The 25211-nt window shown below is 38.8% G+C and overlaps 1 protein-coding gene across 6 annotated transcripts in view; it reads left to right on the top strand.

The window, feature by feature from the left end:
* The window catches only part of FNBP1 (formin binding protein 1), a 149161-nt gene that overhangs the window by 60653 nt on the left and 63297 nt on the right, over window positions 1–25211 (top strand). For all 6 annotated transcript variants that reach the window (XM_049896987.1, XM_049896990.1, XM_049896989.1 and 3 more), the window contains exons 3-4: window positions 10042–10098; window positions 10804–10951. In XM_049896987.1, coding sequence (XP_049752944.1) covers window positions 10042–10098; window positions 10804–10951 — 205 coding nt within the window. The remainder of the gene's footprint in view (window positions 1–10041; window positions 10099–10803; window positions 10952–25211) is intronic.

Here is a 25211-nt window from a genome sequence, read left to right as displayed (position 1 = left end):
GGTACACGGTCACACCCATTCATTTACATGTTATGTATGGCTGCAATGGCAAAGTTGAGTAGTTGCAACAGAAACCATGTAACATGCGTGTCTGAAATATTTACTCTCAGACCCCTTACACAAAGTTCGCTGATCCCTGCTCTAGGTTACAATCTGTTTGAGGCAGTGTAGGTTCAAATTGCTAATATAATTTTAAAATATCTTATATGACCTATGTAGGAGAACCCATTATCTATTGCCCTTAGCAACTATATTTTTAAAAATATATACTCATCATGAATGGATAATGAATTCACGTGCATAGTGAAAAGCCTCCCTTTTCCTACCCCACCCCACACGTTTCTCTCCTCAGGGACAACCAGTGTTAGCAGTTTCTTATGTACCCTTCCAGAGATTTTTGTGCATATACAGGCAAAGAAGTGTGTGTTTTCTTCCTCGCCTCCCAAAGCAATACAGTATGTGCCTTGCTTTTCTGCATCCTGGAGATTGTTCCAATTATTCATTTTTATTTTTTCAGTGTTATAGTTTTGCATTGAATTGATGGACATTTTGATTGTTTCTAATTGTTTGCAACTATGAACAAAGTTACAATGAATAACCTTGAATAATACACATGGGCAAGCATAAATGGAGGCTAAGTTCCTAAAAGTAGCGCTTCTAGTTCTGAGGGATACCGCCAAGTTGCCCTTGGTGGAGGCTGTGCTAGTTGACCCCCCTACCAGCAGTACGTGGCAGCTCTCACCCATGTTCTCATTAGTGCTTCCTGTGGCCAAACTTCCTGATCTTTGCCAGTTTGACAAGTAAAAATTGTTAAGTCAATGTTAATTTGCATTTCATAGTATGAATGAGGTTGAGCATCTTTTTATGCATTTGAGCATTTGTACTTTTTTTATGAATCGTTTTATGTACAAGTCTATTTTTCCTTTGGAGTTCATTGTATATAAAAGATAACTAGGCAGGAATCATTTTATCAAATATATTATACATGCTATTTTTATTAATATAAGTAAAATTTAAAAAATTTTATTTAAAAATGGCATGTACAATATATTTGATAAAATGATTTCTGCCTAGTTATCCTTTATATATTCTTTTTTTTCTTTTTGTTAAGAAGAATTGATGCATTTGAATTATGGTGTTGGCGAAAAATATTGAATATACCATGGAGTGCCAGAAGAATAAACAAGTCTATCTTGAAAGAAGTACAGCCAGCATGTTCCTTAGAAGCAAGGATGTGAGGCATTGTCTCATGTACTTTGGACATGTTATCAGGAAGGACCAGTCCCTGGAAAACGACATCATGCTTGGTAAAGTAGAAGGTCAAAGAAAAAAAGGAAGACCCTCAACGAGATGGGTTGACAGCGTGGCGGCAACAATGGGCTCAAACCTGACAGCAATTATGAATATGGCGCAGGACTGAGCAGTGTTTCGTTCTGTTGTACAATCCAGAAATGACTTGATGACACCTAACAACAGTAACATTTTTATTGAGAAGTATTTGATTTAAATTCACTTGACTATCACATTAAAAAAGGAAAGATGTTAAAGCAAAACTGAAGAATTTGTTGACGTAAATATTTTTTATTGTAAAGTATTATTTTCTAAAAATTCCAATAAGATTTAGCAAAATTATTGAGAAACTGTGTGATATCAGTACCATTTTTTTTTTTAACTCCATGTTGCAGTTTTAAACAGAACAATTGACTCACTACTATGAAAGATAAAGGCAAATAATATTTACTTTTTCTGCGTCTTCTAATTGAGTTACATTGTTTGGCTCTGTAACATGAGCCCCTCAGTTAATTTGTTTTAATTCTATATTTAAGTGTAGATTTATGCTCAACACCTTTACTTCTATTGCAGCCTCTCTGCTTGTTTCTTGGCATCAAGAATAGCTAATAAGAGGTCATGGTATATTCCTTGCATTCCTTCTTTTTTAAGAATGCCTTTATTCTTTTTTTTTTTTTTTAATAATTTTTATTGTGCTTTAAGTGAAAGTTTACAAATCAAGTCAGTCTCTCACACAAAAACCCATATACACCTTGATACACACTCCCAATTAATCTCCCCCTAATGAGACAGCCTGCCCTCTCCCTCCACTCTCTCTTTTTGTGTCCTTTTCACCAGCTTCTAACCCTCTCCAACCTCTCATCTCCCCTCCAGGCAGGAAATGCCAACATAGTCTCAAGTGTCCACCTGATCCAAGAAGCTCACTCCTCACCAGCATCCCTCTGCAACCCATTGTCCAGTCCAATCCATGTCTGAAGAGTTGACTTCGGGAATGGTTCCTGTCCTGGGGCAAAAGAAGGTGTGGGGGCCATGACCACCAGGGTCCTTCTAGTCTCAGTCAGACCATTAAGTCTGGTCTTATGAGAATTTGGGGTCTGTATCCCACTGCTCTCCTGCTCCCTTAGGGGCTCTCTGTTGTGTTCCCTGTCAGGGGAGTCACTGGTTGTAGCTGGGCACCATCTAGTTCTTCTGGTCTCGGGATGATGTAGTTGCTGGTTCATGTAAGAATGCCTTTATTCTTGAACAGCATCTTGGCTTGGTTGTTCTCTGGTCTATTTCTCTGTCTCTCCAAAGCTTGTAGGTGCTGCTGCATTGTTTTGTTTTGTTTTTTTTTTTACTTTGGCTTTAAAGAACAGAAATTTATTTTCTCACAGTTCTAGAGAACTAAAAGTCTGAATTCAGGGCATCAGCTCTAGGGTTGGTTTGTTCATTTTTAATTGTGGTAAAAATATATATATATATATGTGTGTGTGTGTGTGTATGTAAAACACTTGCCGTTTCAGCATTTCCTGCATTGCTTTTTGACATGGGCTTGCTGTGTAGCACTATGAGGCCAGCAGATTTTTTTTTTCTTTGTAGGTGGCTTGCTTTTTCTGACTAAATATGTGAAGAATTTTTTGTCCAGCTTATCATATATATATCAATTGAATACCAACCAAGCTGTGCCTTGATGCTGATCATTCTTTGCCAGTTTTTCTTAGAACTTGACCTGCCCTTTCATATGCAAATTCAATTCTTCACGTATTTCCTGGGGACTCTATTCAATTATATATGAATCTTTTTTCTATTCTGCTTATTGGGTTATGTACTTCAGAGATACCAGTTAATCCTTATTTCATCTTTTACTGATTATTTAGTTGCTTTGCATGTACTATGATTATCTCAAGCCTTTTTTTCTGTTAATAATGTTACATTCAGCCTAACTCATTTATTAGTTCTGTAATGGTGTGTTTTCATTGTTTAGTCCTTAGTTCATTTCCTTAGCTTTGTAATCTTCCTTTTCAACCCATTCTTTTTTATCCTGTAGTCCTAGGAGTCTTACTTTATTGACTTTGTGTTTTTATTAAGTTTTATTGAGTTTATTTATAGTGTAAAATACTCTATGAATTTTGCTTCTATAGGAAAATAATCAGCATAAATCCAAATCTCCATTTTTTACTTCTCTGTTGAGCTCTGACACCAGCTGTTCATACTGCACTTCTTTCTCTGACCCATACCCACCTGGAGCTAGGTGAGATCTCACAAGGTAAGAGGTCATTATCCTTCTGGTTGCCAAATAGGTAGATGCCAGCTGCAGGCCTCCACATCTCCTTTGGATTCGATAACTTGCTGAAAGGACTCAAAGAATTCACAAAAATTGCTATGCTTATGATTACGGTTTTATTGTAGGAAGAGAAGGATACAAATGAAGAGACACATAAGGCAAGGCCTGGGAGGTTCCCAATGCAGAACTTCCATGTCCCAAAAAGGGACATGCTACCCTCTCATGTGACTGGGTATCTTTCATTAACCAGGAAGCCCATGGAACTTTTGTGTTCCGTGCTTTTACTGGGGGTCTCATTGCATAACACAAACTCCAGCTCCTCTCCCTTGAAATCCGCTGATATCACAAGGGGCCTTTCTGGCCTGACTAGCCCCTCTTCCCTGACCCACCCAAAACCCAGTACTGATATCAGGAGATGACCATGAGGTATTACCAGACCTGAGAGCCTGGCCAGCCCTCACCCCAGAGTTACCTCATCACCTCACCTAACCTGTTAGGTGTGGTCTGGAGTCCTTGTTGAAAACATTTAAATTCCAAGGTTTTGTTTCTGTTGTTGTTTTTTAGGGATTATCTCTCATGAACCAAGAACAAAATCCAAATTATATATATTGCACAGCTTCTTTTCCTTGTATGTTTTCTTCCAGCCTGGGTTTTTCTTTCTTTTCTTCAGTATCTGCATGTCATTTTACCTTGCTTATGCTTAATAAGAGCAGTCTAGTGAAGTAGCAGAGGACCCTGGGTGGTGCAAACTAGTTTGCACTTAGATACTAACTGAAAAGTTGGTGGTTTGGACCCACCCAGTAGTGCTGTGGAAGAAAGGCCTGGTGATGAGCTTCCGGAACAATTACGGCCAAGAAGTCCCTATGGAGCAGTTTCTCTCTGCACACATGGAGTCACCATGAGTTGGAATCGACTCAATGGCCCTGGGTTTGTTTTTCTGTTTTAGTGAATTGGTTAAGAGTTTAAACAAACTTCAGATGGCTGGAATGAAATCGTGATTCTACCACTTATTAGCAGTGTAATTTTGGGCAAATTACTCTCTGTGCTTCATTTTTTTTTCATCTGTCAAGTATGAATAATACTAGTAATTCCTATTTCACCCTGTTGTTGAGAGAGAAAACCAGGACTTTGACCTGGTCACTTCAGGTTTGAACCCCTGCTGAGAATTTCCATTTCTAACAAGTTTCCAGGCTATGCTAATACTGCTGTTTAGGGACCAGTTCTGAGAACCACTAGTAGAGCAGTGGTTCTCAAAGTTTATTATACGTGAGAATCACCTAGGAGCCCTGGTGGCGCAGTGGTTAAGGGTTTGGCTGTTAACCAAAAGGTCGGCTGTTTGAATCCACCAGCTGCTCCTTGGAAACCCTATGGGGGCAGTTCTCCTCTGTTCTGTAGGGTTGCTGTGAGTCTGAATTGACTCCATGGCAATGGGTTTGGTTTTTGTTTTAAGAATTACCTGGAGATCTTGTTAAAGCGTAAATTCTGATTCAGTGTATCTAGAGTAGAAATATGAATTCTCAGCAGGGGCTGAATGCAGAGTGAACCGGTTTAAAGCCCTGGATAAAACATGAAAAGTTCTGAGGCTGATGCCTGATATGTTTTTCTTAGCAATGTAAGAAACACAAGTGCTCATGTTTGGTCTGATAGAGTGTTGGTGATTGTTCCTGCCCACGCTTCCTTTCTTTTCTAGTACCTGCTGGTCTTTCCATCTGAGCTCCATTTGAGGCTGGAGTATTGTGTGTTCCACCCAGTTTGCTGAAACCTGAGGCTGGGTGGTATGGGGTGGGGGTAGGAAAGGGCCTTGTTTGTGCACGTTGTCTTTGTTTGAGACTCTAAGCTCTGTTCTCTGTTCTGAAACTTTGTTAACGGTTCTCCAATGGGTCAAAAGTGTATCCTGTACCTGCGGGATCCCTATGTTGGGGTGATTCCTCCCATGTACTCAGTTTGGAGCCCTGGAAAGAGGAGAGTTGGGGCGGGCCAGCCCTTGCTCTCTTCCAAGTCCTGGGAATCTGGGTTGTCAGGATGGGTGTTTCTTCTCAAAGTTTTTCTGTCACTGTTCCCTGAGCGCTTACTTGCCCCTCTGCTTACTTTTGTCTAAATTGATTTTCAGGGTATTGTGGATTTATTTCCCTGCTGAGGGGGCTAGGGTGGGGTTAGCATCCATTTCAAGCTGCCCCAGAATCTTCTTTCTGTCCCTCACCTCAGTACCACTTTCAAAGTTTGTGGCCCAAGGTTATGTACCTTTCTTCATTTGTTTAATTTTCTGCTATTGAAAAATTTCCTGGCTTTTATTTTTCACCTTTAGTTATTGGCAGAGTACAATTCTTGAATTTTATTCTGCCCCCTGTATCTGGAAATCTTGCAGTGAGCTTTTAAAAAACAAAAGAAAAAAAGATATAACAAAAGATTCCTGGGCCTAGCCCTGAACCTTCTATTTCCAGAGGGTTTGGAATGAGGCCCAAGTATCTCGTTTTCAGAAGTGCCCCTGGGGTTCTTATGAGCAACCAGATCATTGCCCAGCACCCTTATTAAAGGATGTGTCCTTGTCTCTTACCTTTTTAATTAGCCTATCTGAAGAGCAAGTTAAGCGTGTAAAACACTAGTAATTTCTCGAAGATCCCAGAAATTTGAAGATTTTTTTGTATGTGGCTTATTTGCTTGTTTGTTTTTTAATAACCTAATACAAATAAGGGCAAGAAAGCCTGTCTCCAGAGAATGGAAATGGAAAGTTGGTCTTAGACCTGAAATTCACTTGTAGACCTCTTAGGCTTTTAGTTTTCGGCTGGTATTTATAGAGTGAATTATTCATTAGTGCTTTTAAGGGACATTTTGAGTGCTATATATGCTAACATCAAAGTGATGCTCATTCATCAGAACTTGAAGGTCTTAATGGACTATCGCCTACAACAGGTATTTACTCCTGTTCAGGATTTTACTGATGAAGAGGGGCTATCAAGAGTGCTGGTTTTACCTGGATTAATTCAAGCTGTTTCTTTAGACTAGCTGTAACATTTAAATTACTTTTATGGCCGATACGGTCTGGAAGCTTCAAAAACAAAGTGGATTTAAATGAAATTTTAAAATAACAGTTTTGAAAGACTTTCTATATGTGAATTTAGAAGTGGTATTTTCAATTTATAAGTTATAGTTAATAGAAGAAAGGGTTAATATTTAAAACTATATACTAAATAATAAATGTTGGAGAGGCTGCGGAGAGATTGGAACTCTCATACACTGCTGGTGGGAATGTAAAATGGTACAACCACTTTGGAAATCTATCTGGCGTTATCTTAAACAGTTAGAAATAGAACTACCATACAACTCAGAAATCCCACTCCTGCGAATATACCCTAGAGATACAAGAGCCTTCATACAAACAGATATATGCACACCCATGTTTATTGCAGCTCTGTATACAATAACAAAAAGTTGGAAGCAACCAAGGTGTCCATCAACGGATGAATGGGTAAATAAATTGTGGTATATTCACACAATGGAATACTACGCATCTATAAAGAACAGTGACGAATCTCTGAAACATTTCATAACATGGAGGAACCTGGAAGGCATTATGCTGAGCGAAATTAGAGGCAAAAGGACAAATATTGTATAAGACCACTATTATAAGATCTTGAGAAATAGTAAACCTGAGAAGAACACATACTTTTGTGGTTACGAGGAGGGGAGGGAGGGAGGGTGGGAGAGGGTTTTTTATTGATTAATCAGTAGATAAGAACTGCTTTAGGTGAAGGGAAAGACAACACTCAATACATGGAAGGTCAGCTCGATTGGACTGGACCAAAAGCAAAGAAGTTTCCGGGATAAAATGAATGCTTCAAAGGTCAGCGGAGCAAGCGCGGGGGTCTGGGGAACATGGTTTGCGGGGACTTCTAAGTCAATTGGCAAAATAATTCTATTATGAAATCATTCTGCATCCCACTTTGAAATGTGGCATCTGGGGTCTTAAATGCTAACAAGCGGCCATCTAAGATGCCTCAGTTGGTCTCAACCCACCTGGATCAAAGGAGAATGAAGAACACCAAGGTCACACGACAACTAAGAGCCCAAGAGACAGAAAGGGCCACATGAACCAGAGACCTACATCATCCTGAGACCAGAAGAACTAGTTGGTGCCTGGCCACAATCGATGACTGCCCTGACAGGGAGCACAGCAGAGGACCCCTGAGGGAGCAGGAGATCAGTGGGATACAGACCCCAAATTCTCATAAAAAGACCATACTTAATGGTCTGACTGAGACTAGAGGAATCCCGGCGGCCATGGTCCCCAGACCTTCTGTTGGCACAGGACAGGAACCATCCCCGAAGACAACTCATCAGACATGAAAGGGACTGGTCAGCTGGGGGGAGAGAGATGCTGATGAAGAGTGAACTAATTATATCAGGTGGACACTTGAGAGTGTGTTGGCAACTCTTGTCTGGAGAGGGGATGGGAGGATAGAGAGAGAGGGAAGCCGGCAAAATTGTCAAGAAAGGAGAGACTGAAAGGGCTGACTCAAGAGGGGGAGAGCAAGTGGGAGTAGGGAGTGAGATGTATGTAAACTTATATGTGACAGACTGATTGGATTTGTAAACGTTCACTTGAAGCTTAATAAAAGTTATAAAAAAAAAAAAAAACAACTATATACTAAAAATATCTCACACGCAGCCACTAGTCTTTTCTAATACTCCAGCCCCCTGTGTATGCTAATCTAAGCATATTTGAAAAGAATATTGATTATATAGTCATCTGCTTTCCATCTGCTTCTTTTCATTCCCGATACTTGTTGTGGTGTTTTTACTCAATCTACCTTTAAAGAAATGGTTGTGATAAAACAAAAAAAAACCCACTGCCATCGAGTCGATTACCGACTCAGCGACCCTATGGTTGTGATAAACCAGCTCAAAGGATTGTGCTGTGCTTTCAACATAGAGTATTTCTCTTTGAATTATTTTTTATATAAGGCACATCTTTTAAGGAAATATTCCTTTTTCACATTCTTTTGGATCTAGACTTACTAGATAAACTTTGCTGTATGTCCACAGTATCAGTAGAGAAAATATGCTGTAGTTTATATACTTGTTGAAATGTATGTTCACATGATAGCAACCTTCAAGTAAGTACATTCTTTCATCATTTGGTCTAATTATAATATTTCAATTGTTTATGTACTCATTTGTCATGCCTTCATTTTATGAATAATCACAACAATTGATATTCTATAGGATGTTGTATATTCCTTCAGAATTTCAAAACTAGATGGGAAGTAAAGATCATTTTGTCCAACCCCCTCCAACTTACAGATGAGGAAATGGAAACACACTCATGTTCACTGATTTGTCGGAGGTTATGCCATCCAGGCATACGGTCTCTTGATTACCAGAGCAACGTCCTTTTCGCTAAACTCTGTTTCTCATGTTATCTAGTGAAGATTGTTAGGAATGAATTTCACCTCTTTGTAGAATGAAAGTACCATGGTTAAAATTATAAATTTATTTTTGGATATTTTTTCTAGGCGAATCTGTAGGTTTAGGGATAATGGAAGATTTAAAAGTAAAATGTGAAATAGTAAGGTTAGCTATGATAAAAGAGGGAATAGCAACATAGAGTAAACAAGGAAGTGAATACTAAGATGCAGACAGATGGGAAGCCCACTGTGGAACATGAGTCACCATCCTATGGCCATCTCTCTAACGACAGGTGGCTTAAAGTCAGGATCCATAAGAAATCAGCCAGTAGAACCAATGTTAGTGAGCTTTCTTTTTTCATAATACCTCTTAGTTTTTGTGTAAATTTAAGCATGCTAAATGTAATATTTATATTATTGACCTAGAGACAGGATTAGGAAGACGAGGGTGACTTTGATTAATCTGAGTGCATTCTGTGTAGACCTGCTAGGCAGGTGACAAGTTTTCCTAGTTAAAGTGTCTTAACACAAAATATTGTCTCAATCTCTTTTGAGAAGACTTATTCATAGGTAGTTTTCATTAGTTCTTTGGGGTTGCAGCCACACAGCCTTGAAAATATGCCCTAACACTTTGATTTCTAATTTAAACATTTGGACAACAATCCATGTTTCCCTTGGGTTTGAGACAGTAATGCCAGACTGAGGATGACCATGAGGGTGTGGTGGCCTAGTAAGAAATACTTCCCTAAGCTCAGTGCTACAAATGAGAACCATTGCATATGTGTACATGGTCTGTACTCTCTAGTCAAATAAAGTCAGGTCTTAACATCCAGTTAAGTGATGAGCTAGTGAACTTTTCTATTCTTATTTTCTCTACCTGTGTGGTAAAAGAATAAAAGCTATGTGAGTCCTTAATAACAGGAGCTACACCACACATGTTGAGAGATGCTGGGAAATAAATGGACTTCAGGTAGGGACATTTTGTGACTTAAACTTATAAACAAAAGCAGTAACTTTATCTTTCATCCCTGATTTCTCAATTATCTTTCTATGTAAAGTGACATGTCTGCATTTTTATTTTAGGAATCTTTCCAAGAAATACCAACCTAAAAAGAACTCAAAGGAGGAAGAAGAATACAAGTATGTTTACCATTGATAATTATTGGGTAATACGTACATGCCACTGGTGATGATTATGAAGGGGAAGGAGAAATATCTATTAAGTTGCACTCACTATTCATATTTGTGTCAGCTTTTGAGTTGGGGGAAAGAACAATAAAAGCATTTTCAATTAACTTTTCTTATGTAGATCCATTAGACCTACTCCAGATGGTTCTGTTTAAAGCAATTAGGAAAAGATTAAAATATAATCTGAACCAAATAACGGAAGTGTGGATTATGTATTCTAGAGATGTGACTTGATTGTGTTATGTCAAAATCTATCATACTACCATTCATCTAAGAAATATGTCAATTTCAGCCAGCAATTAAGGCATCTTAATATGGACAGCTCAAAAATATTGTGTCTGTAATGTAGATCTAAATATCCGTTAAATTAGTACAAATGGTGTATGTGTATATTTTGGATTATACTTAGACTAAGTATAACAGAGCCAAATATTGCATTATGTAGAACAAGTCAGTTTCACAAAATGAAAAGTATTTCACTTGTAATTAATCCTGAGCCATTTTGGTGAGAACACTATATGTGTAATGAATTGTCAGGATCCTATGGGAGGTCAAGGCAAATTAACTTGATTTTAGTTAATATTTCATTAGAGTAAAGCAGCATTAGAATGGATGTGGCCTTGTTTGAAAAGAAATGATGTGTGTTCTGTGTCATAGGTATACATCATGTAAAGCTTTCCTTTCCACCCTGAATGAAATGAACGACTACGCTGGACAGCATGAAGTTATCTCCGAGAACATGACCTCACAGATCACTGTGGAGTTAGCACGCTACGTCCAAGAACTGAAGCAGGAGAGGAAATCGGTAACAAACGTTTATTTTTTCTTCCTAAGAGATGGACCAAAGACAGTGGGTCTGTTGCTAAAACGAAACCAAACCTGTTGCCATCGAGGTGATTCTGACTCATAGCGACTCTATAAGACAGAGTAGAACTGTCCCATAGAGTTTCCAAGGAGTGGCTGGTGGATTCCATTTGTTGACCTTTTGGTTAGCAACTGAGGTTGTAACCACTATGCCATCAAGATTCCAGGACTATCCCTAGAAGAGATAAAATTAAAGATTGATAGGCCTTAGACTGATGGCTTTGAGAACTGTATAAAAGCTCTGGACCCTGTTCCTAGATCTTTATATACAATTTCAACAGTCCTTCAGACAGGTGGCACAAATAGTTGGCACTTGATTAACCTAAAGGTTGGTGGTTCAAATCCACCTAATGCCCCGAGGAAAAAAGACCTGATGATCAACTTCAAAAATATCAGCCACTGAAAACCTTACTTGACACTCATGGGGTCTTCATAAGTCAGAATTGACTCAATGGCAAGAGCTTTCGTTTTTGGTTTCAGACATTCACACTCATCTGTGGACCCCAGAATATGATTTGCTTTGAGAAATTTAAATACATCTGAGGTTACTAGACATAAAAAAAGTAAGCAGTATAATATACTATATAATGTGTAGAATAAGTAGTATTAAAATAAGTTCTTAAAGGAGTTAAAAAAAAAAAAACCCAGGAATAATCCATTTTGCTTATTGGCTCATTCATCGCAATCTAATGAACAAGACTATATTATTCCTTTTGCCACCACTACAATCTTTTCATAGTTTTTATTGTTAACAAAAGATACAAAGGAATACTTGAAATAAAATATTCACTGTCGATATTTTGCCTTAAGGGCTTTATCTTTAAGTCATGATCTATATCATTGTACTTTGATTGTGAGGTGCATAATAATTTGTTATTAGTGATAAAGTGCCACAGTTAGCAAATGATATGCTTTTTACATAAATTTGAGTCCACAATCATTCTTTTTATGCCCTGGGGATATATGAGTCAACAAGATAAATATGGTTCCTGTTGAAATGGAAGGGACAGCAAGAGTGATGCCAAAAATGATGACTTATGCAGTTGTAACAGTTGCTACAAAATAAGAGTACAGGTGCTGTGGAAGTATGTAATAGGATTATGTGACATCCTGGGGATCAGGGAAAGTCTTCCCAGGGGCTTAACACTGAAGCTAAGACCCGAGGGATGAATAGGAATTATCTGAGGCAAGCATTCAATAGAGGGAGCAGCCAGCGCAAAGGCCCTGAGACAGGAGGTATTTAGAACATCTGAGGTTCTTACGGAGGTTCATTGGGGGCTGGTGTTTAGAAACAAGGATGAAGACATAATTAGTAGCCAGATTATATAGGACCATGAATGCCAGTGATGACCAGCCAGATTCAAGGTTATTCTTGAATCATGTCACCCCCAGTCACTTCATTCTGATATTCATTAATTCAGTCCATATTTATTCAGCACCGACTTTGTGCCAAGACACTAGAGATACAGTAGTGAACAAAACAGACAAGAATCCCTGCCCTTGTATAGTCTACTTTCTAGTAGCGGTTGACGGTAGTCGTGGTGGTGATGGTGGAGACTTCAGTGAACTAAATAAGTAAATTATATGGTATGCCAGAGGTGGTAAGTGGTATGGAGACAAGCAGAGCTAGAAAGAGAGTGGAAGGTGCTTGAATAGGGTGTTTTAATAGGGTGGCCAGGGAAGGCCCCACCAAGGAGGAGACATTTGAGAAAGTACTTAAAAGAGGTGATAAAGTGAGCCTCAGGGACTGATTAAGAGTTGGTTGGACTGAGGTGGAGTAGCCAGTGGGCTAAGAGCTAAATCAAGAGAACAAGAGGTCAGATGCTCCTGATGTAGTTCGGGTAAGATGAGGCCTGAGAGTTGACTATTGGTTTTCCCACTGTGGCAGTCATTGCTGCTGGCTTTTATGAGAGCAGTTTGGTAGAGTGGTTGTGGCGGAAACCCCCATTGGAGTCGGTTTAAGGGAAATAGAAGGAGGGAACATGGAGAAGCGGAGACAGTAAGTACAGGCAGAGTTTTACCAAGGGGAGCAGAGACTGGGGTGGTTGCTGGAGGAGTTTTGGGGGTAAGAGGCCTTTTTAAAATAATTCTTCAGTGAAAGTAGACAAGTAGAGTTACAGGTAGAACTGAGAGTTGCATATAACTTTTTATAGGCCACATATGAATGTCAGTCAACTTATGTGTCAGTATGAAAGAATTGGGAACACACAGGAGAGTATTTGTAGATTATATGCTTTTTTAAATCAGAGACTGCTCTGGTTATTGCTGTGCAACAAACCGCCGCAGCCCTTAAAAACCAAACCAAACCCATTGCCATCAAGTCAATTCCAACTCATAGCAACCCTACAGGACAGAGTAGAACTGCCCCATAGGGTTTCCAAGGAGTGGCTTGTGGATTCAGACTGCCAATCTCTTGGTAGGCAGCCAAACTCTTAACCACTGTGCCATCAGGGCTCCACCCCAAACCTTAGTGGCTTAAAGCAACGGTGTATTAGTCTCTCCTGTGGTTCTGGGGTTGATTAAGTTGAGCTGGGCAGTTCTTGGTTGATCTCTCTCGGGTATCTGTAGTTAGAAGTCACCTGGAGTCATCTGAAGGTTCTGCTAGGCTGGGTGTTCAAGATGGCCTCTTTATTCACATGACTGGTGCCTCAGATGAAGTCCTGGGACACAGTGGTTAAGAGCTATGGAGAGCTACAGCTGCTAACCAAAAGACTGGCAGTTCAAATCCACCAGCAGCTCCTTGAAAACCCTACAGGGCAGTTCTACTCTGTCCTGTAGGGTTACTGTGAATCAAAATTGACTTAATGGCAATGGGTTTTGGTGCCTCAAATACCATTTTCAGCAAAGTAGCCTGGACTTGTTACATGGCAGCACAGAACTCTGAGAAACAGGAGGTGGGCTGCCAGGCCACTTAAGGGCTAACTCTGGAACTGGCCAAGCGTCACTTACTTCTGCTGTATTCTAGTAGCCAAAGCAGCCACAGGGCTTGCCCAGGTTCGAGGGGATAGAGAAATTGGCTCTACCTCTTGATGGGAGCATTATCAAGGTCACACTAAGGAAGAACATGTGAGATGGCAGATAGTTTTGCAGCCATCATATTGGAAAATATGATCTTCCACAGGGCCTTGTGTCTCCTTTGCTCACTTCTGTATCACCAGTGTCTAGAATAGTGCACCATAAAATTTTTTGGAGAGGTAGACGTGTGCATGTCTGGATGAATGAATTAATGAAAGAATGCATGAACAAACATCTAGCCCCAAAGTGGAGATTATTTGTAAATGTTTGTGAATGATATAAAGACAACGGACGAAATTAGTGCACATGCTTCACACAGCTCACTTTTCCCCATTCCTCCTGCAGTTTCTTTCTAAAGTGTAAGTATGTGGCACTTGGCTTTGGGTATGTTTAGAAGGAAGCGGTACATGCTTTAAGATTAACACATTGGTTAAACAAACATACAAACAAAAAAACCAATGTGTTAATAAACTGAGATAAAGAATTTTTATCTTTTCACCTCAGAACAGTGGTTCTCAACTGGGTGCAATTTTGTTTACCCTACTTACCCCTGCTGCAACATTTGGCAATGTTTGGAGACATTTTGTGTTGTCACAACTCAGGGGGAGGGACTGCTACTGGCATTTAGTAGGTAGAGGCCAGAGATGCTGCTAAACATCCTACAATGCATACATAGAACACCCCCCATATAAAAGAATTACCTGGCCTGTTGAGAAAGCCTGCACTAGAGCCCCAAATTAGATGACAATCTCTGCTAGACCATTCATTAAAACCCTTTTTATTTTATGTGGTGGAAAGGAAGCAGGAAGATCCAGAAAAGAGCACAAATACCTAATAACATCATAGTAAATAAAATAAATCTAAACATTGTGTTGGACTGCTTCCCTGGTTCCTGAACTTCCCTCGGCCTTAGAAAGATTTATACTTTCTTCCTGTTTGTTACTTTGGTCAGTGATTTGTGCCTCTTGACTCACCTTCCTCCACCCATATAGTTTAGCATTTCAGCCAACTCTGTAAGCAAAAGGTCTGTACGTTTACCGTAGTAAAAAATGTACATTCTCTTTCTGGAGTGAATCGTGAAATGTGAAGCTCATATAACTTGGTCTTTTGCTCCCTGTCTGAATTTCTCTCCTCCAACCATATGGCCTCCTTGGTGCTCCTCAGCCTTGTCTGGTAATGCTCCTGCCTCAGGGCCTTTGTACTCTCTTTTCTGTCCTCGGAAGGCTTTTCCCAGATATATGCAGAGCTCTTTCCCTGACTTCTTTCTCAAAAATGTTACCTTCTCATTGAGGTCTTTCCTGTCCACCTTAATTAAAATTGCAAGTCCCTCCCCAGGTCCCCTACTCCATTCTTGACTGCTTCCCTGCTTTACTTATTTTCCATAGTATTTATCAGCATCTGACTTTTTATGTATTTACTTGTTTGCCTTTCATCCATACTGGAATGTAAGTTCCATGAGAGCAGGGATTTTGCTTGTCCACCATTGTATCCCAAGCCCCTGGAATAGCACCTGGTATGGCACAAAGCAGCTCTCAATAAATACTCGTGGAGTGAAAGAAGTAACTGAGAAGCAGAAGAAGCAGTCTTAGACTTGGCTTGGTTTTCAGTTAGACTTGGTCTTACTAGTTGAGGAGCCTTGTATTTCTTTGCCGTGTTACGATTGGGTCCTTTTGTTTTATTTACTCACTGTTAATCACATGTTGTTGCGAGTGTATACAGCAAAACATACACCAGTTCAACCATGTCTACATGTACAATTCATACTCTGGTTTCTCTTCAGATTGCATAAATCTTTTACATGTACAGTTCAGTGACATTGACTACATTCTTTGAGTTGTGCAACTGTTCTTACCCCCCTTTTCTGAATTGTTCCTCTCCCATTAACAAAAATTCACTGTCCCTTAAGGTTCCTATCTAATTTTTCAAGTTGCTTTTGTCACTTTGATCCCATATAGATAGTTCTTAAAAGAATATAATGCTCAAGGCAGACATTTTTTACTAGTTAAGCTAAACACATGTCTTTTTTTAGGTCAGTCTTATTTGCATTTTGAATTCTCTTCCTTTTTTATCAGAAATGATAGTAATTTGTGGAGTAAATTGTAGGTAATTACATTAGGTAGTATCTTGCAATACGTAACATTGCTTTTATTTTAAGGGAAGTTACAAGTATGCAGCTCTGAGTCAGCTGTTCTGTTGGGAGGACCTGCAAACACCATGTTCTCTTGATGCATTTTGCAATTATGTTAAAATGAAACAATAAAAAATTGTGAAACCTCTGGAAATTCTAGAATGAATATCAGTAGAGAAGTGCATATTTGTGACATTAATATGGTAAATAATATGTATTGATATGTTAATATATGATAAATAATAAGTAAAACTTATCATTATCTCGAATGAGTACATAATGTGGCATTCTGTTGTATATTTCCAAATAGCAATTAATTTTTTTAATTATTCTGAAAATATTGGATATTAATCATTTACTCTCAAGTGTTTGTTTTTATAGATTTAATAGCTAAGAACTGTTATACTTTACAGTCATTCCTCACAATGTCCCTTTGGAATGGTGACCAATATTTTACACAAGATAAGGAGCCCGGAGCACAGGAATGTGGAGTGAGTTGGCCACACAAGTGGTGGAAAGGGGATTCAAACCCAGGCATCCTTCCTCTCAGGACAGAGCCCATTTGAATGTATGTTTTTGTTTAATAAATACTATAAACATCTTCACCCAGAATTAGCTTTAGAAAAGGAGGCACTTGAGATCTTCTCATACTAACATGTCTCCTTTAAAGCTTTTACTTTTGGCTACTCTGACTCTTCTTAAACACTCTAATTTTCTTAAGGATGACTCAAAACAACTGGAGAATGTTATCATTTCCTTTTTCTGGTAAAGTTTATTATTGGCAGAAGTGGCACAATGAAACTAAAACTCAGGTCTCCTGATGCCAAATTCAGTTGCCTTTTTGCTGTGCTACAATGAAAGGCTGACAGTATGCTTCAGATCTTTCTTGGAAGAGGAGGAGAGCCAAAGTCAGCACTGTTCCCATGGAGCTGTAACTTCCTGCTAGGTTGTGGGGCCAGGAAAGCAAAGGATACAGACTTTCCAGTTAGCAAACCTGACTCAGAGCTGTGGCACCCCTATCAACTGTGTGACCTTAGGCAGGTTACATAACCTTTGAGCTCCTAGTTTTAAATCTGTAAACTGAGGGCTCACCATAACTACCTCACAAAGGATTGCAAGAATACAGGTACAAACCACCTAGCACAGCGCTCAGGTATATTGAAATAAGTACCGAACACTTGGAAGCTCTTAGTATGGTCATTCCGTTTCTCAATACGAATCTCATTTCTACCCCGGAGCTTCTTCATCAGGATTTATTACAGAAAACAGGAGTGTATGCAGGCTTCCTCATAACCATATGTCTTAACAACAGTTGTCCAATGAATTTAAAACAACCTTTCTGAAATTATTGAATTTGTAGATGGTATTGAAAATAAGCTGCCTTTTAAAGTTTAGACCCACCTACTATTTCTCTTTGTTGAATAGAAATAATGTCTTGCTCAAGTACCATTTTCAACCATCTGTGTAATACGTGTTGGGCCGTTAGATACTGTGGCAGAATCCTTTCTGCCCAAAGGTACTATTTAGAACTCAGAGGATTACTGCTGGATCTCATTACTGCATGTAGAAAATATTTCTCAGCTCGGTTGAGAATCTGGTAGAAAATTAGTTTTCGTTTAGATAGTGACATGCTTAAATAGATGAATTTCTAAGAAGTATCTGCATAGTGAAAAATCGCCCACTAGGCACAAGATGAGGTTTCCTTCCATTTTTGTATGGATTTGAAAGGAAGTAGAAGAAAGCAGCATAGAGGGAGTGATTAATACTTTTCTTGATTTGGGGGCCATATCATGATAGTGAGCCCACTGTTTGATCTTTCAGTCTTTAGATCTCCAATTGTAAAATAGGATAGCACTTGCTGTTTATGTTTTTAGGAAAGAAGATCATTTTGATACAGTAATTTCCACTTATACTGTATTCTCATATCACAGTACAGTTTACTCACATAACCTTATGAATAACCAGTATTTGTACTGTCACATAAAACTGTAGGATTATTTTGAAAACATGTTGAATTTTTAAAAGCACATTCTTTAAAAAGAGAACCTTGACTTGGCCATCTACAAGAGCATAGCACTGTAGTCTTCCTTGCCAATTCTGAGCCAGCACTGGTTTTCCATAGGAAGCATGATCAGTCCTAGATTCCCAAGAAGAGAAGAGCTTAATTTCTTCACATAATGGGCTCCACTTAAGGCAACCTTATTTTTGGTGAGATGTTCAGCTTCTCTTTAGAGATAATAGGATCAGTGGCCAGTCTTTGGGAGGGGGAATATAAATCAAAGTATACAATGACAGTTCCTTTACTTTGTCTTCTGCCTCTTACTCAAAAACATAAATTATCAACAAATCTGATCTGTATGACAATGGTTAGGATTTATTGGGATATAATAATAATGAGTAGAAATAACTTAGAAATCAAAAGTTCCTTATAAGGTAACGTGGTCACTTTAATGTAGTAAAATCTGGAAATTTTATACTCGCTTGAATTTTTTAGATGTTTGCAAATTTACAGTGAATACTGTATTCATCATTTTAAGCTGACCACATACAAAAAGCACTTCTATTTATTTTATTTAAGCCCCCCCCTTTTGGGGGGGCAGTGCTATTATTTTTATTAATTACCAAAACTTTAAAAGAATATTGCTAAAACTCTTGAGTTAAAGAACAAAAACTCACAACCCCTTGTAAATCAAAGTCCTCATTTTTCCAAGTTTCCTTTTGGATGGCATTTATATATAATATTAAAGCATGTTGTAGATGTAATTTTGTGCTCTTCTTTATCCCCCATTTAATATAGCATTTTCCATGTTTCTACATGAAAATGTGTAGTTTTAATAATTAGAATTTGTAGTGGCTGTGTATTATTCTAACACTATTACAATTTCCTTAATTAATTCTTTATTGCTTGATCTATAATTTATTTCTGATTTTTCATCTTAATGACTTATTTATTTACATAAATACCACAGTAAACTCTTTACTTTCATACCTGTTTCCTTTGTGGGGAAATTATTTCCCCAAGTTAAATTCCCAGAAGTAAGAAGAAGAAGAGGTCAAAGCGTACATGATTAAGCATATGTGCTTTATGATTCTTGATTAAGCTCTGATCATTTGTAAAATTGATGGCCTTTAACAGAATTATAGACGACACTCCCAGATGTCACTGAAATTATCAACTTTGGATGTAAATTGGCCAATCTGTGATGTGGTAATTCAGAGTTGATATTTCTCCATAATAACTACTGAAAATACACACTTATTAGCTATGCATGTTAGGTCATTAAAGAATTTTAGAGAAATTGTTTGGCTGAGCTCCAACCTTTGAGTCTGTTTACGGTTATCCAGAATGATTACTACTAATCGCACATGGGAAATTTGTGGTGCTTTGCAGCTCCAGAAGGGAAACCAAGAGGTTCTGGCCGACATTTGCTGGAACCTCCAAGAAAACTTCTCCCTACAGTTGGAAAATATGGTTCATTACTCACAAAATGTTGGCCCAAAGCAGAATCACTTTTTGGCAATAATTATCTGAAGTGTTGTAGAGGAGACAATTATACAATACCTTCAGTGACTCACTAAAATTTTTATAAACCTCAGAGTATGCCTACAGACCCCACATTTCTTAGAACTGACCATTTCAATTTTTTCCCAAGGTTTCCAAAATGCTGAAAATTGATACTGTGCTATAAGCTGTAACATTCTTTTTAAAATCAGGTATTGGATAGGTCCTATTTATGGACTTTATGAAGGGATTTAATATATATAAGGCAATTCTGTGGCATGGACTGTCTCTAGTATGTTTACAAAGAGTTTTTATAAGAGATTACAGCAAATATGTAATACTTAACATGAAGGAAAGCAAAAACTAAAAGGAGTTTATATACATGATCAAGTTCATTAAAAATCCATTTCTGATCTGTTCAGTTCTCATGAGATTTAACTGTGGATGCTCAGTAATAACGCCAGGACCTGTAGAAGGAAAACACATAAAACCAAGACTAATTATAGATGTCATAATCTGGAAATGGAGCAGTGAGTTTTCATAGCAGTTGTTCTATTCTGGCGTCATTGGCCTTGTTTACACAAATCAAACAGCAAGACACCCTTCTATCCTTTAGTTGGTCTTTTGCTTGGGTCACGTTTATACAGTGGCCAGCCCAGAGAATTAGGAATTGTCTTTATGGTACTGCTATTAGTTATTTTAAAATTTTTATTTATGGTTTGGGTTCAGACTTCTCTCCCCAACACACACAGATATCCCCTGATTTAACACATATCTAGATGGTATATTTTGTTTTGTTATCTTCTTTGTTTTAAAAGAACATGTGATAATAGCATTCTGTTAATTAAGCATGTACCCTATCACCACTGTGGTTGTACTACCTACAAAGCCATTGGTCTAGTGAACCAAAAGAAATTTTATTTTATCATTCATGGGATAACATATCTGGTTATCAGGACACTTAAATTCTGGGTCTGAAATGTAATCTTGCATTCTGTATTTCTCCCTTGTAAGCTAAAATGATACCTCCTTTTTCTCGTAAGAAGTGGGAGAATTGCTTGTCTCCCTGCTTCCATGCTTGCCTATCTCCATCTCTGAGCTGCCACCAGCTTTCCCCTAGACAAGTGCAGCAGCCTACTTCTTGGTCTCCCTGCTGTTCTGTCCCACTTCCTTCAGTACACTGTCCCTACAGCAGCCAGCTCAAACTTTAAAAAATGCACATCAGACTAGCAGCTTCCCGTCTTGTTCACTAGGACTTGGGAGGCTGTCTGTGGTCTAGCCCTGCCTATTTCTCTTGCCTTCCCCCCTTCCATTTACCCTTCCTTCACATCAATCTAATTGCACTGGCATCTAGGTGTTCCTCGAACAATGATATTAGTGTCACCCTTCACTCACCCCCATACCTCTCTATTCCCTTACTTGTTTTTCTTACCAGTGCATCAACTTGAGTTTCATGAGGACAGGGACTGTTTTATCCATGCTTGTGCCCTGGTGGGCATGCAGTTAACACTAGTTGAATGAATGAGTGAATTAAACTTTAAGACCTTCCAACCCAGAGAAGGATTACTGCCCCCCTCAGCCTGGCACTCTACCTGTAACTCTTATCAGTGGAGATTCTCCTTGTTTGGATTTGGAAGTAATAGCTTTATACCCTTGGAGAGGATCAAGTAAGGGACCTCAGTCATTTGCTCCTTAATATTGCTCATTTTTAATTGATCCTTTCATCCTTAGAGTTAATCCAAATTCCTCAGAGGAATTAGAATTTTAAGGAACATGAAAGGAGGGATTATTTGAAGAACAGAAAAACACTACTAGGTAGAGTGCTGAATGTGGAGAAATCTGGGCAGCGAAATCAGCATGAGAGTAACAGAGAACAGTCGGGAAAAGAGGCAGCCAGAACGAGGGTGAAGGAAACTCAGCCTAAGCAGCATGCGAGGACCATGTGTAGGGTCTCCTGCCCAGTGTCCAGGCGGCTGGTGTTGGGGTGAAGTTAAGCAACTGAGCATGACACTAGGAAATAGGCAGCTTAGGAAATGGTAAACAAGTTCATTGAGGAGGAATTTTTCTTTTAAGAGACTTTGAGAAAATCAGCCTTACTGAATCAAAGCAGAATGCAGCTCCCGCCACCAGTGTTTCTGTGTTTATGGTTTGGCATTTAAGAGAGGATGAGAAATGCTCACTTAAGCAAGACTGAAGGTGATTCAGGACTTTCCCACATGGTCCGTGTAAATATCTATACCATATAGATTTATATATGATAGAATTTTGCAAGACCAACGACTTCTTCATTGAGAATACCTCCTTTCACCAACATAAACGGCAACTATACATGTGCACCTCGCCAGATGGAACACACAGAAATCAAACTGACTACATCTGTGGAAAGAGACGATGGAAAAGCTCAATATCATCAGTCAGAAAAAGGCCAGGGGCCAACCGTTGAACAGACCATCAATTGCTGATATGCAAGTTCAAGCTGAAACTGCAGAAAATCAGAGGAAGTCCACGAGAGCCAAAATATGACCTTGAGTATATCCCACCTGAATTTAGAGACCACCTGAAGAATAGATTTGACGCATTGAACACTAGTGACCGAAGACCAGACGAGTTGTGGAATGACATCAAGGACATCATACATGAAAAAAGCAAGAGGTCACTGAAAAGACGGGAAAGAAAGAAAAGACCAAGATGGATGTCAGAGGAGACTCTGAAACTTGCTCTTGAGCATCGAGCAGCTAAAGCAAAAGGAAGAATTGATGAAGCAAAAGAACTGGACGGAAGATTTCAAAGGGCATCATGAGAAGACAAAGCAAAGTATTATAATGACATGTGCAAAGAGCTGGAGATGGAAAACCAAAAGGGAAGAACACACTCAGTGTTTCTCAAGCTGAAAAAACTGAAGAAAAAATTCAAGCCTCAAGTTGCAATAGTGAAGTATTCCATGGGGAAAATATTAAACGACGCAGGAAGCATCAAAAGAAGATGGAAGGAATACACAGAGTCATTATACCAAAATGAATTAGTCAATGTTCAACCATTTCAAGAGGTGTGATATGATCAGGAACCAATGGTACCGAAGGAAGAAGTCCAAGCTGCTCTGTTTTTCATTGGTGAAAAACAAAGCTCCAGGAATTGATGGAATATCAATTGAGATGTTTCAACAAACAGATACATCGCTGGAGGTTCTAACTCAACTATGCCAAGAAATTTGAAGGACAGCTTCCTGGCCAACTGACTGGAAGAGATGCATATTTATGCCTATTCCCAAGAAAGGTGATCCAACTGAATGTGGAAATTATAGAACAATATCATTCATATCACACGCAAGCAAAATTTTGCTGAAGATCATTCAAAAGCGGCTGCAGCAGTATATCGACAGGGAACTGCCAGAAATTCAGGCTGGATTCAGAAGAGGACGTGGAACCAGGGATATCATTGCTGATGTCAGATGGATCCTGGCTGAAAGCAGAGAATACCGGAAGGATGTTTACCTGTGTTTTATTGACTATGCAGAGGCATTTGACTGTGTGGATCATAACAAATTATGGATAACATTGTGAAGAATGGGAATTCCAGAGCACTTAATTGTGCTCGTGAGGAACCTTTACACAGATCAAGAGGCAGTTGTTCGGACAGAACAAGGGGATACTGGTTGGTTTAAAGTCAGGAAAGGTGTGGGTCAGGGTTGTTTTCTTTCACCATATCTATTTAATCTGTATACTGAGCAAATAATCCGAGAAGCTGGACTATATGAAGAAGAACAGGGCATCAAGATTAGAGGAAGACTCATTAACAACCCGCGTTATGCAGATGACACAACCTTCCTTTCTGAAAGTGAAGAGGACTTAAAGCACTTACTAATGAAGATCAAAGACCACAGCCTTCACTATGGATTGCACCTCAACATAAAGAAAACAAAAATCCTCACAGCTGGACCGATGGGCAACAGCATGATAAGCAGAGAAAAGACTGAAGTTGTCAAGGATTTCATTTTACTTGGATCCACAATCAACAGCCATGGAAGCAGCAGTGAAGAAATCAAAAGACGCATTGCATTGGGCAAATCTGCTACAAAGGACCTCTTCAAAGTGTTGAAGAACAAAGATGTCACCTTGAAGACTAAGGTGCTCCTGACCCAAGCCATGGTGTTTTCAATCCCGTCATATGCATGTGAAAGCTGGACAGTGAATAAGGAAGACCGAAGAAGAGTTGACGCCTTTGAAGTGTGGTGTTGGTGAAGAATATTGAATATACCATGGACTGCCAAAAGAATGAACAAATCTGTCTTGGAAGAAGTGCAGCCAGAATGCTCCTTAGAAGCAAGGATGGTGAGACTGCATCTTACATACTTTGGACATGTTGTCAGGAGGGATCAGTCCCTGGAGAAGGACATCATGCTTGGCAGAGTACAGGGTCAGCAGAAAAGAGGAAGACCCTCAACGAGGTGGATTGACACAGTGGCTGCCAACAGTGAGCTCAAGTATAAAAACGATTGTAAGGATGGTGCGGGACCGGGTAGTGTTTCATTCTGTTGTGCATAGGGTCGCTATGAGTCGGAACCAACTCGATGGCACCTAACAACAGATTTATAGTTAAATTTAAGTCTGGGAATCCAGAGTAAGGCTTGGAAACTGATGGTGTTCAATCTGACTACACTGTTTATACTTGATTTTGAAGAAATTATAACATTTGCCTCAGAACATGTTTTATGAAAGTTCTTTTTTTTCTTTTGCCCTTTAGAAGTCTTCATGTTTCTTTGTTTTCAACTGTGGAGTCTATTTAAAATTCCAGATGGTAGACTGTTCTCCATTGAGTATTTATTCATGTATTTTCTGCTGCCTTTTTTTAAAGAGATTGTTCTCACATCGTTGCCGTATTTTGCTTTATTATGTAATTTTGACCATTAATGATTTAAATATATATGTATAATTAAAATGAGCAGCTGTTGTATCGAACTGTAGACTGGGAATAATAAACATTCTCACAGTTTGTCTATTCAGCCTAAGTACAGTTTCTAGCAGTGCAGAAAAATCTTCTTGGAAGCTTTGTCTTGTAATTTTTCTTTAAGTTAATGCTTGTCTATTTTAGGTTTTCTGTGATGTTTATCTTAACTATCCCTGATGACTGAGAAATTAAAAAAAAAAATTTTTTTTTTAAGATACTTTGATTTGTACAGAGTAAGGCTCAACTAAAAGTTGAGATAAAGATAAATAAGTTTAGCTGTCACCCCCAGATACCTTCAGGCATTTTTGAGTCTATGATTATGTTTTAAAAGGGACTAAAAGCATCTTATTACAGGAGAAAGTGAGGCTCATTCTCTGGGTCTCTAGAGATGGCATTTCCTGTCTCTTCTGTGACAGGAGAAAAGCGATGTGATGACTTCACTCTGTGGCTCCGAAAGAAGTGCTTATTATCTTTTTCCAGAGAACAATCCCTCATTGTTTAAAACTTGGAGGCATACTTTTCAGATAAACGCTTGCTCACTGTACAGAGAAGTTTTGCTCTTGCTTTTTAATAAACAACAAATACATCTGGTAAGCTGTTCATTTAACTTTG

Source organism: Elephas maximus, chromosome 9 (genome assembly GCF_024166365.1).
Source record: "Elephas maximus indicus isolate mEleMax1 chromosome 9, mEleMax1 primary haplotype, whole genome shotgun sequence".
Taxonomy (NCBI): Eukaryota; Metazoa; Chordata; class Mammalia; order Proboscidea; family Elephantidae; genus Elephas; species Elephas maximus.
Note: the sequence above shows the minus strand (reverse complement) of the source record. Positions and strands in the feature narration are given on the sequence as shown.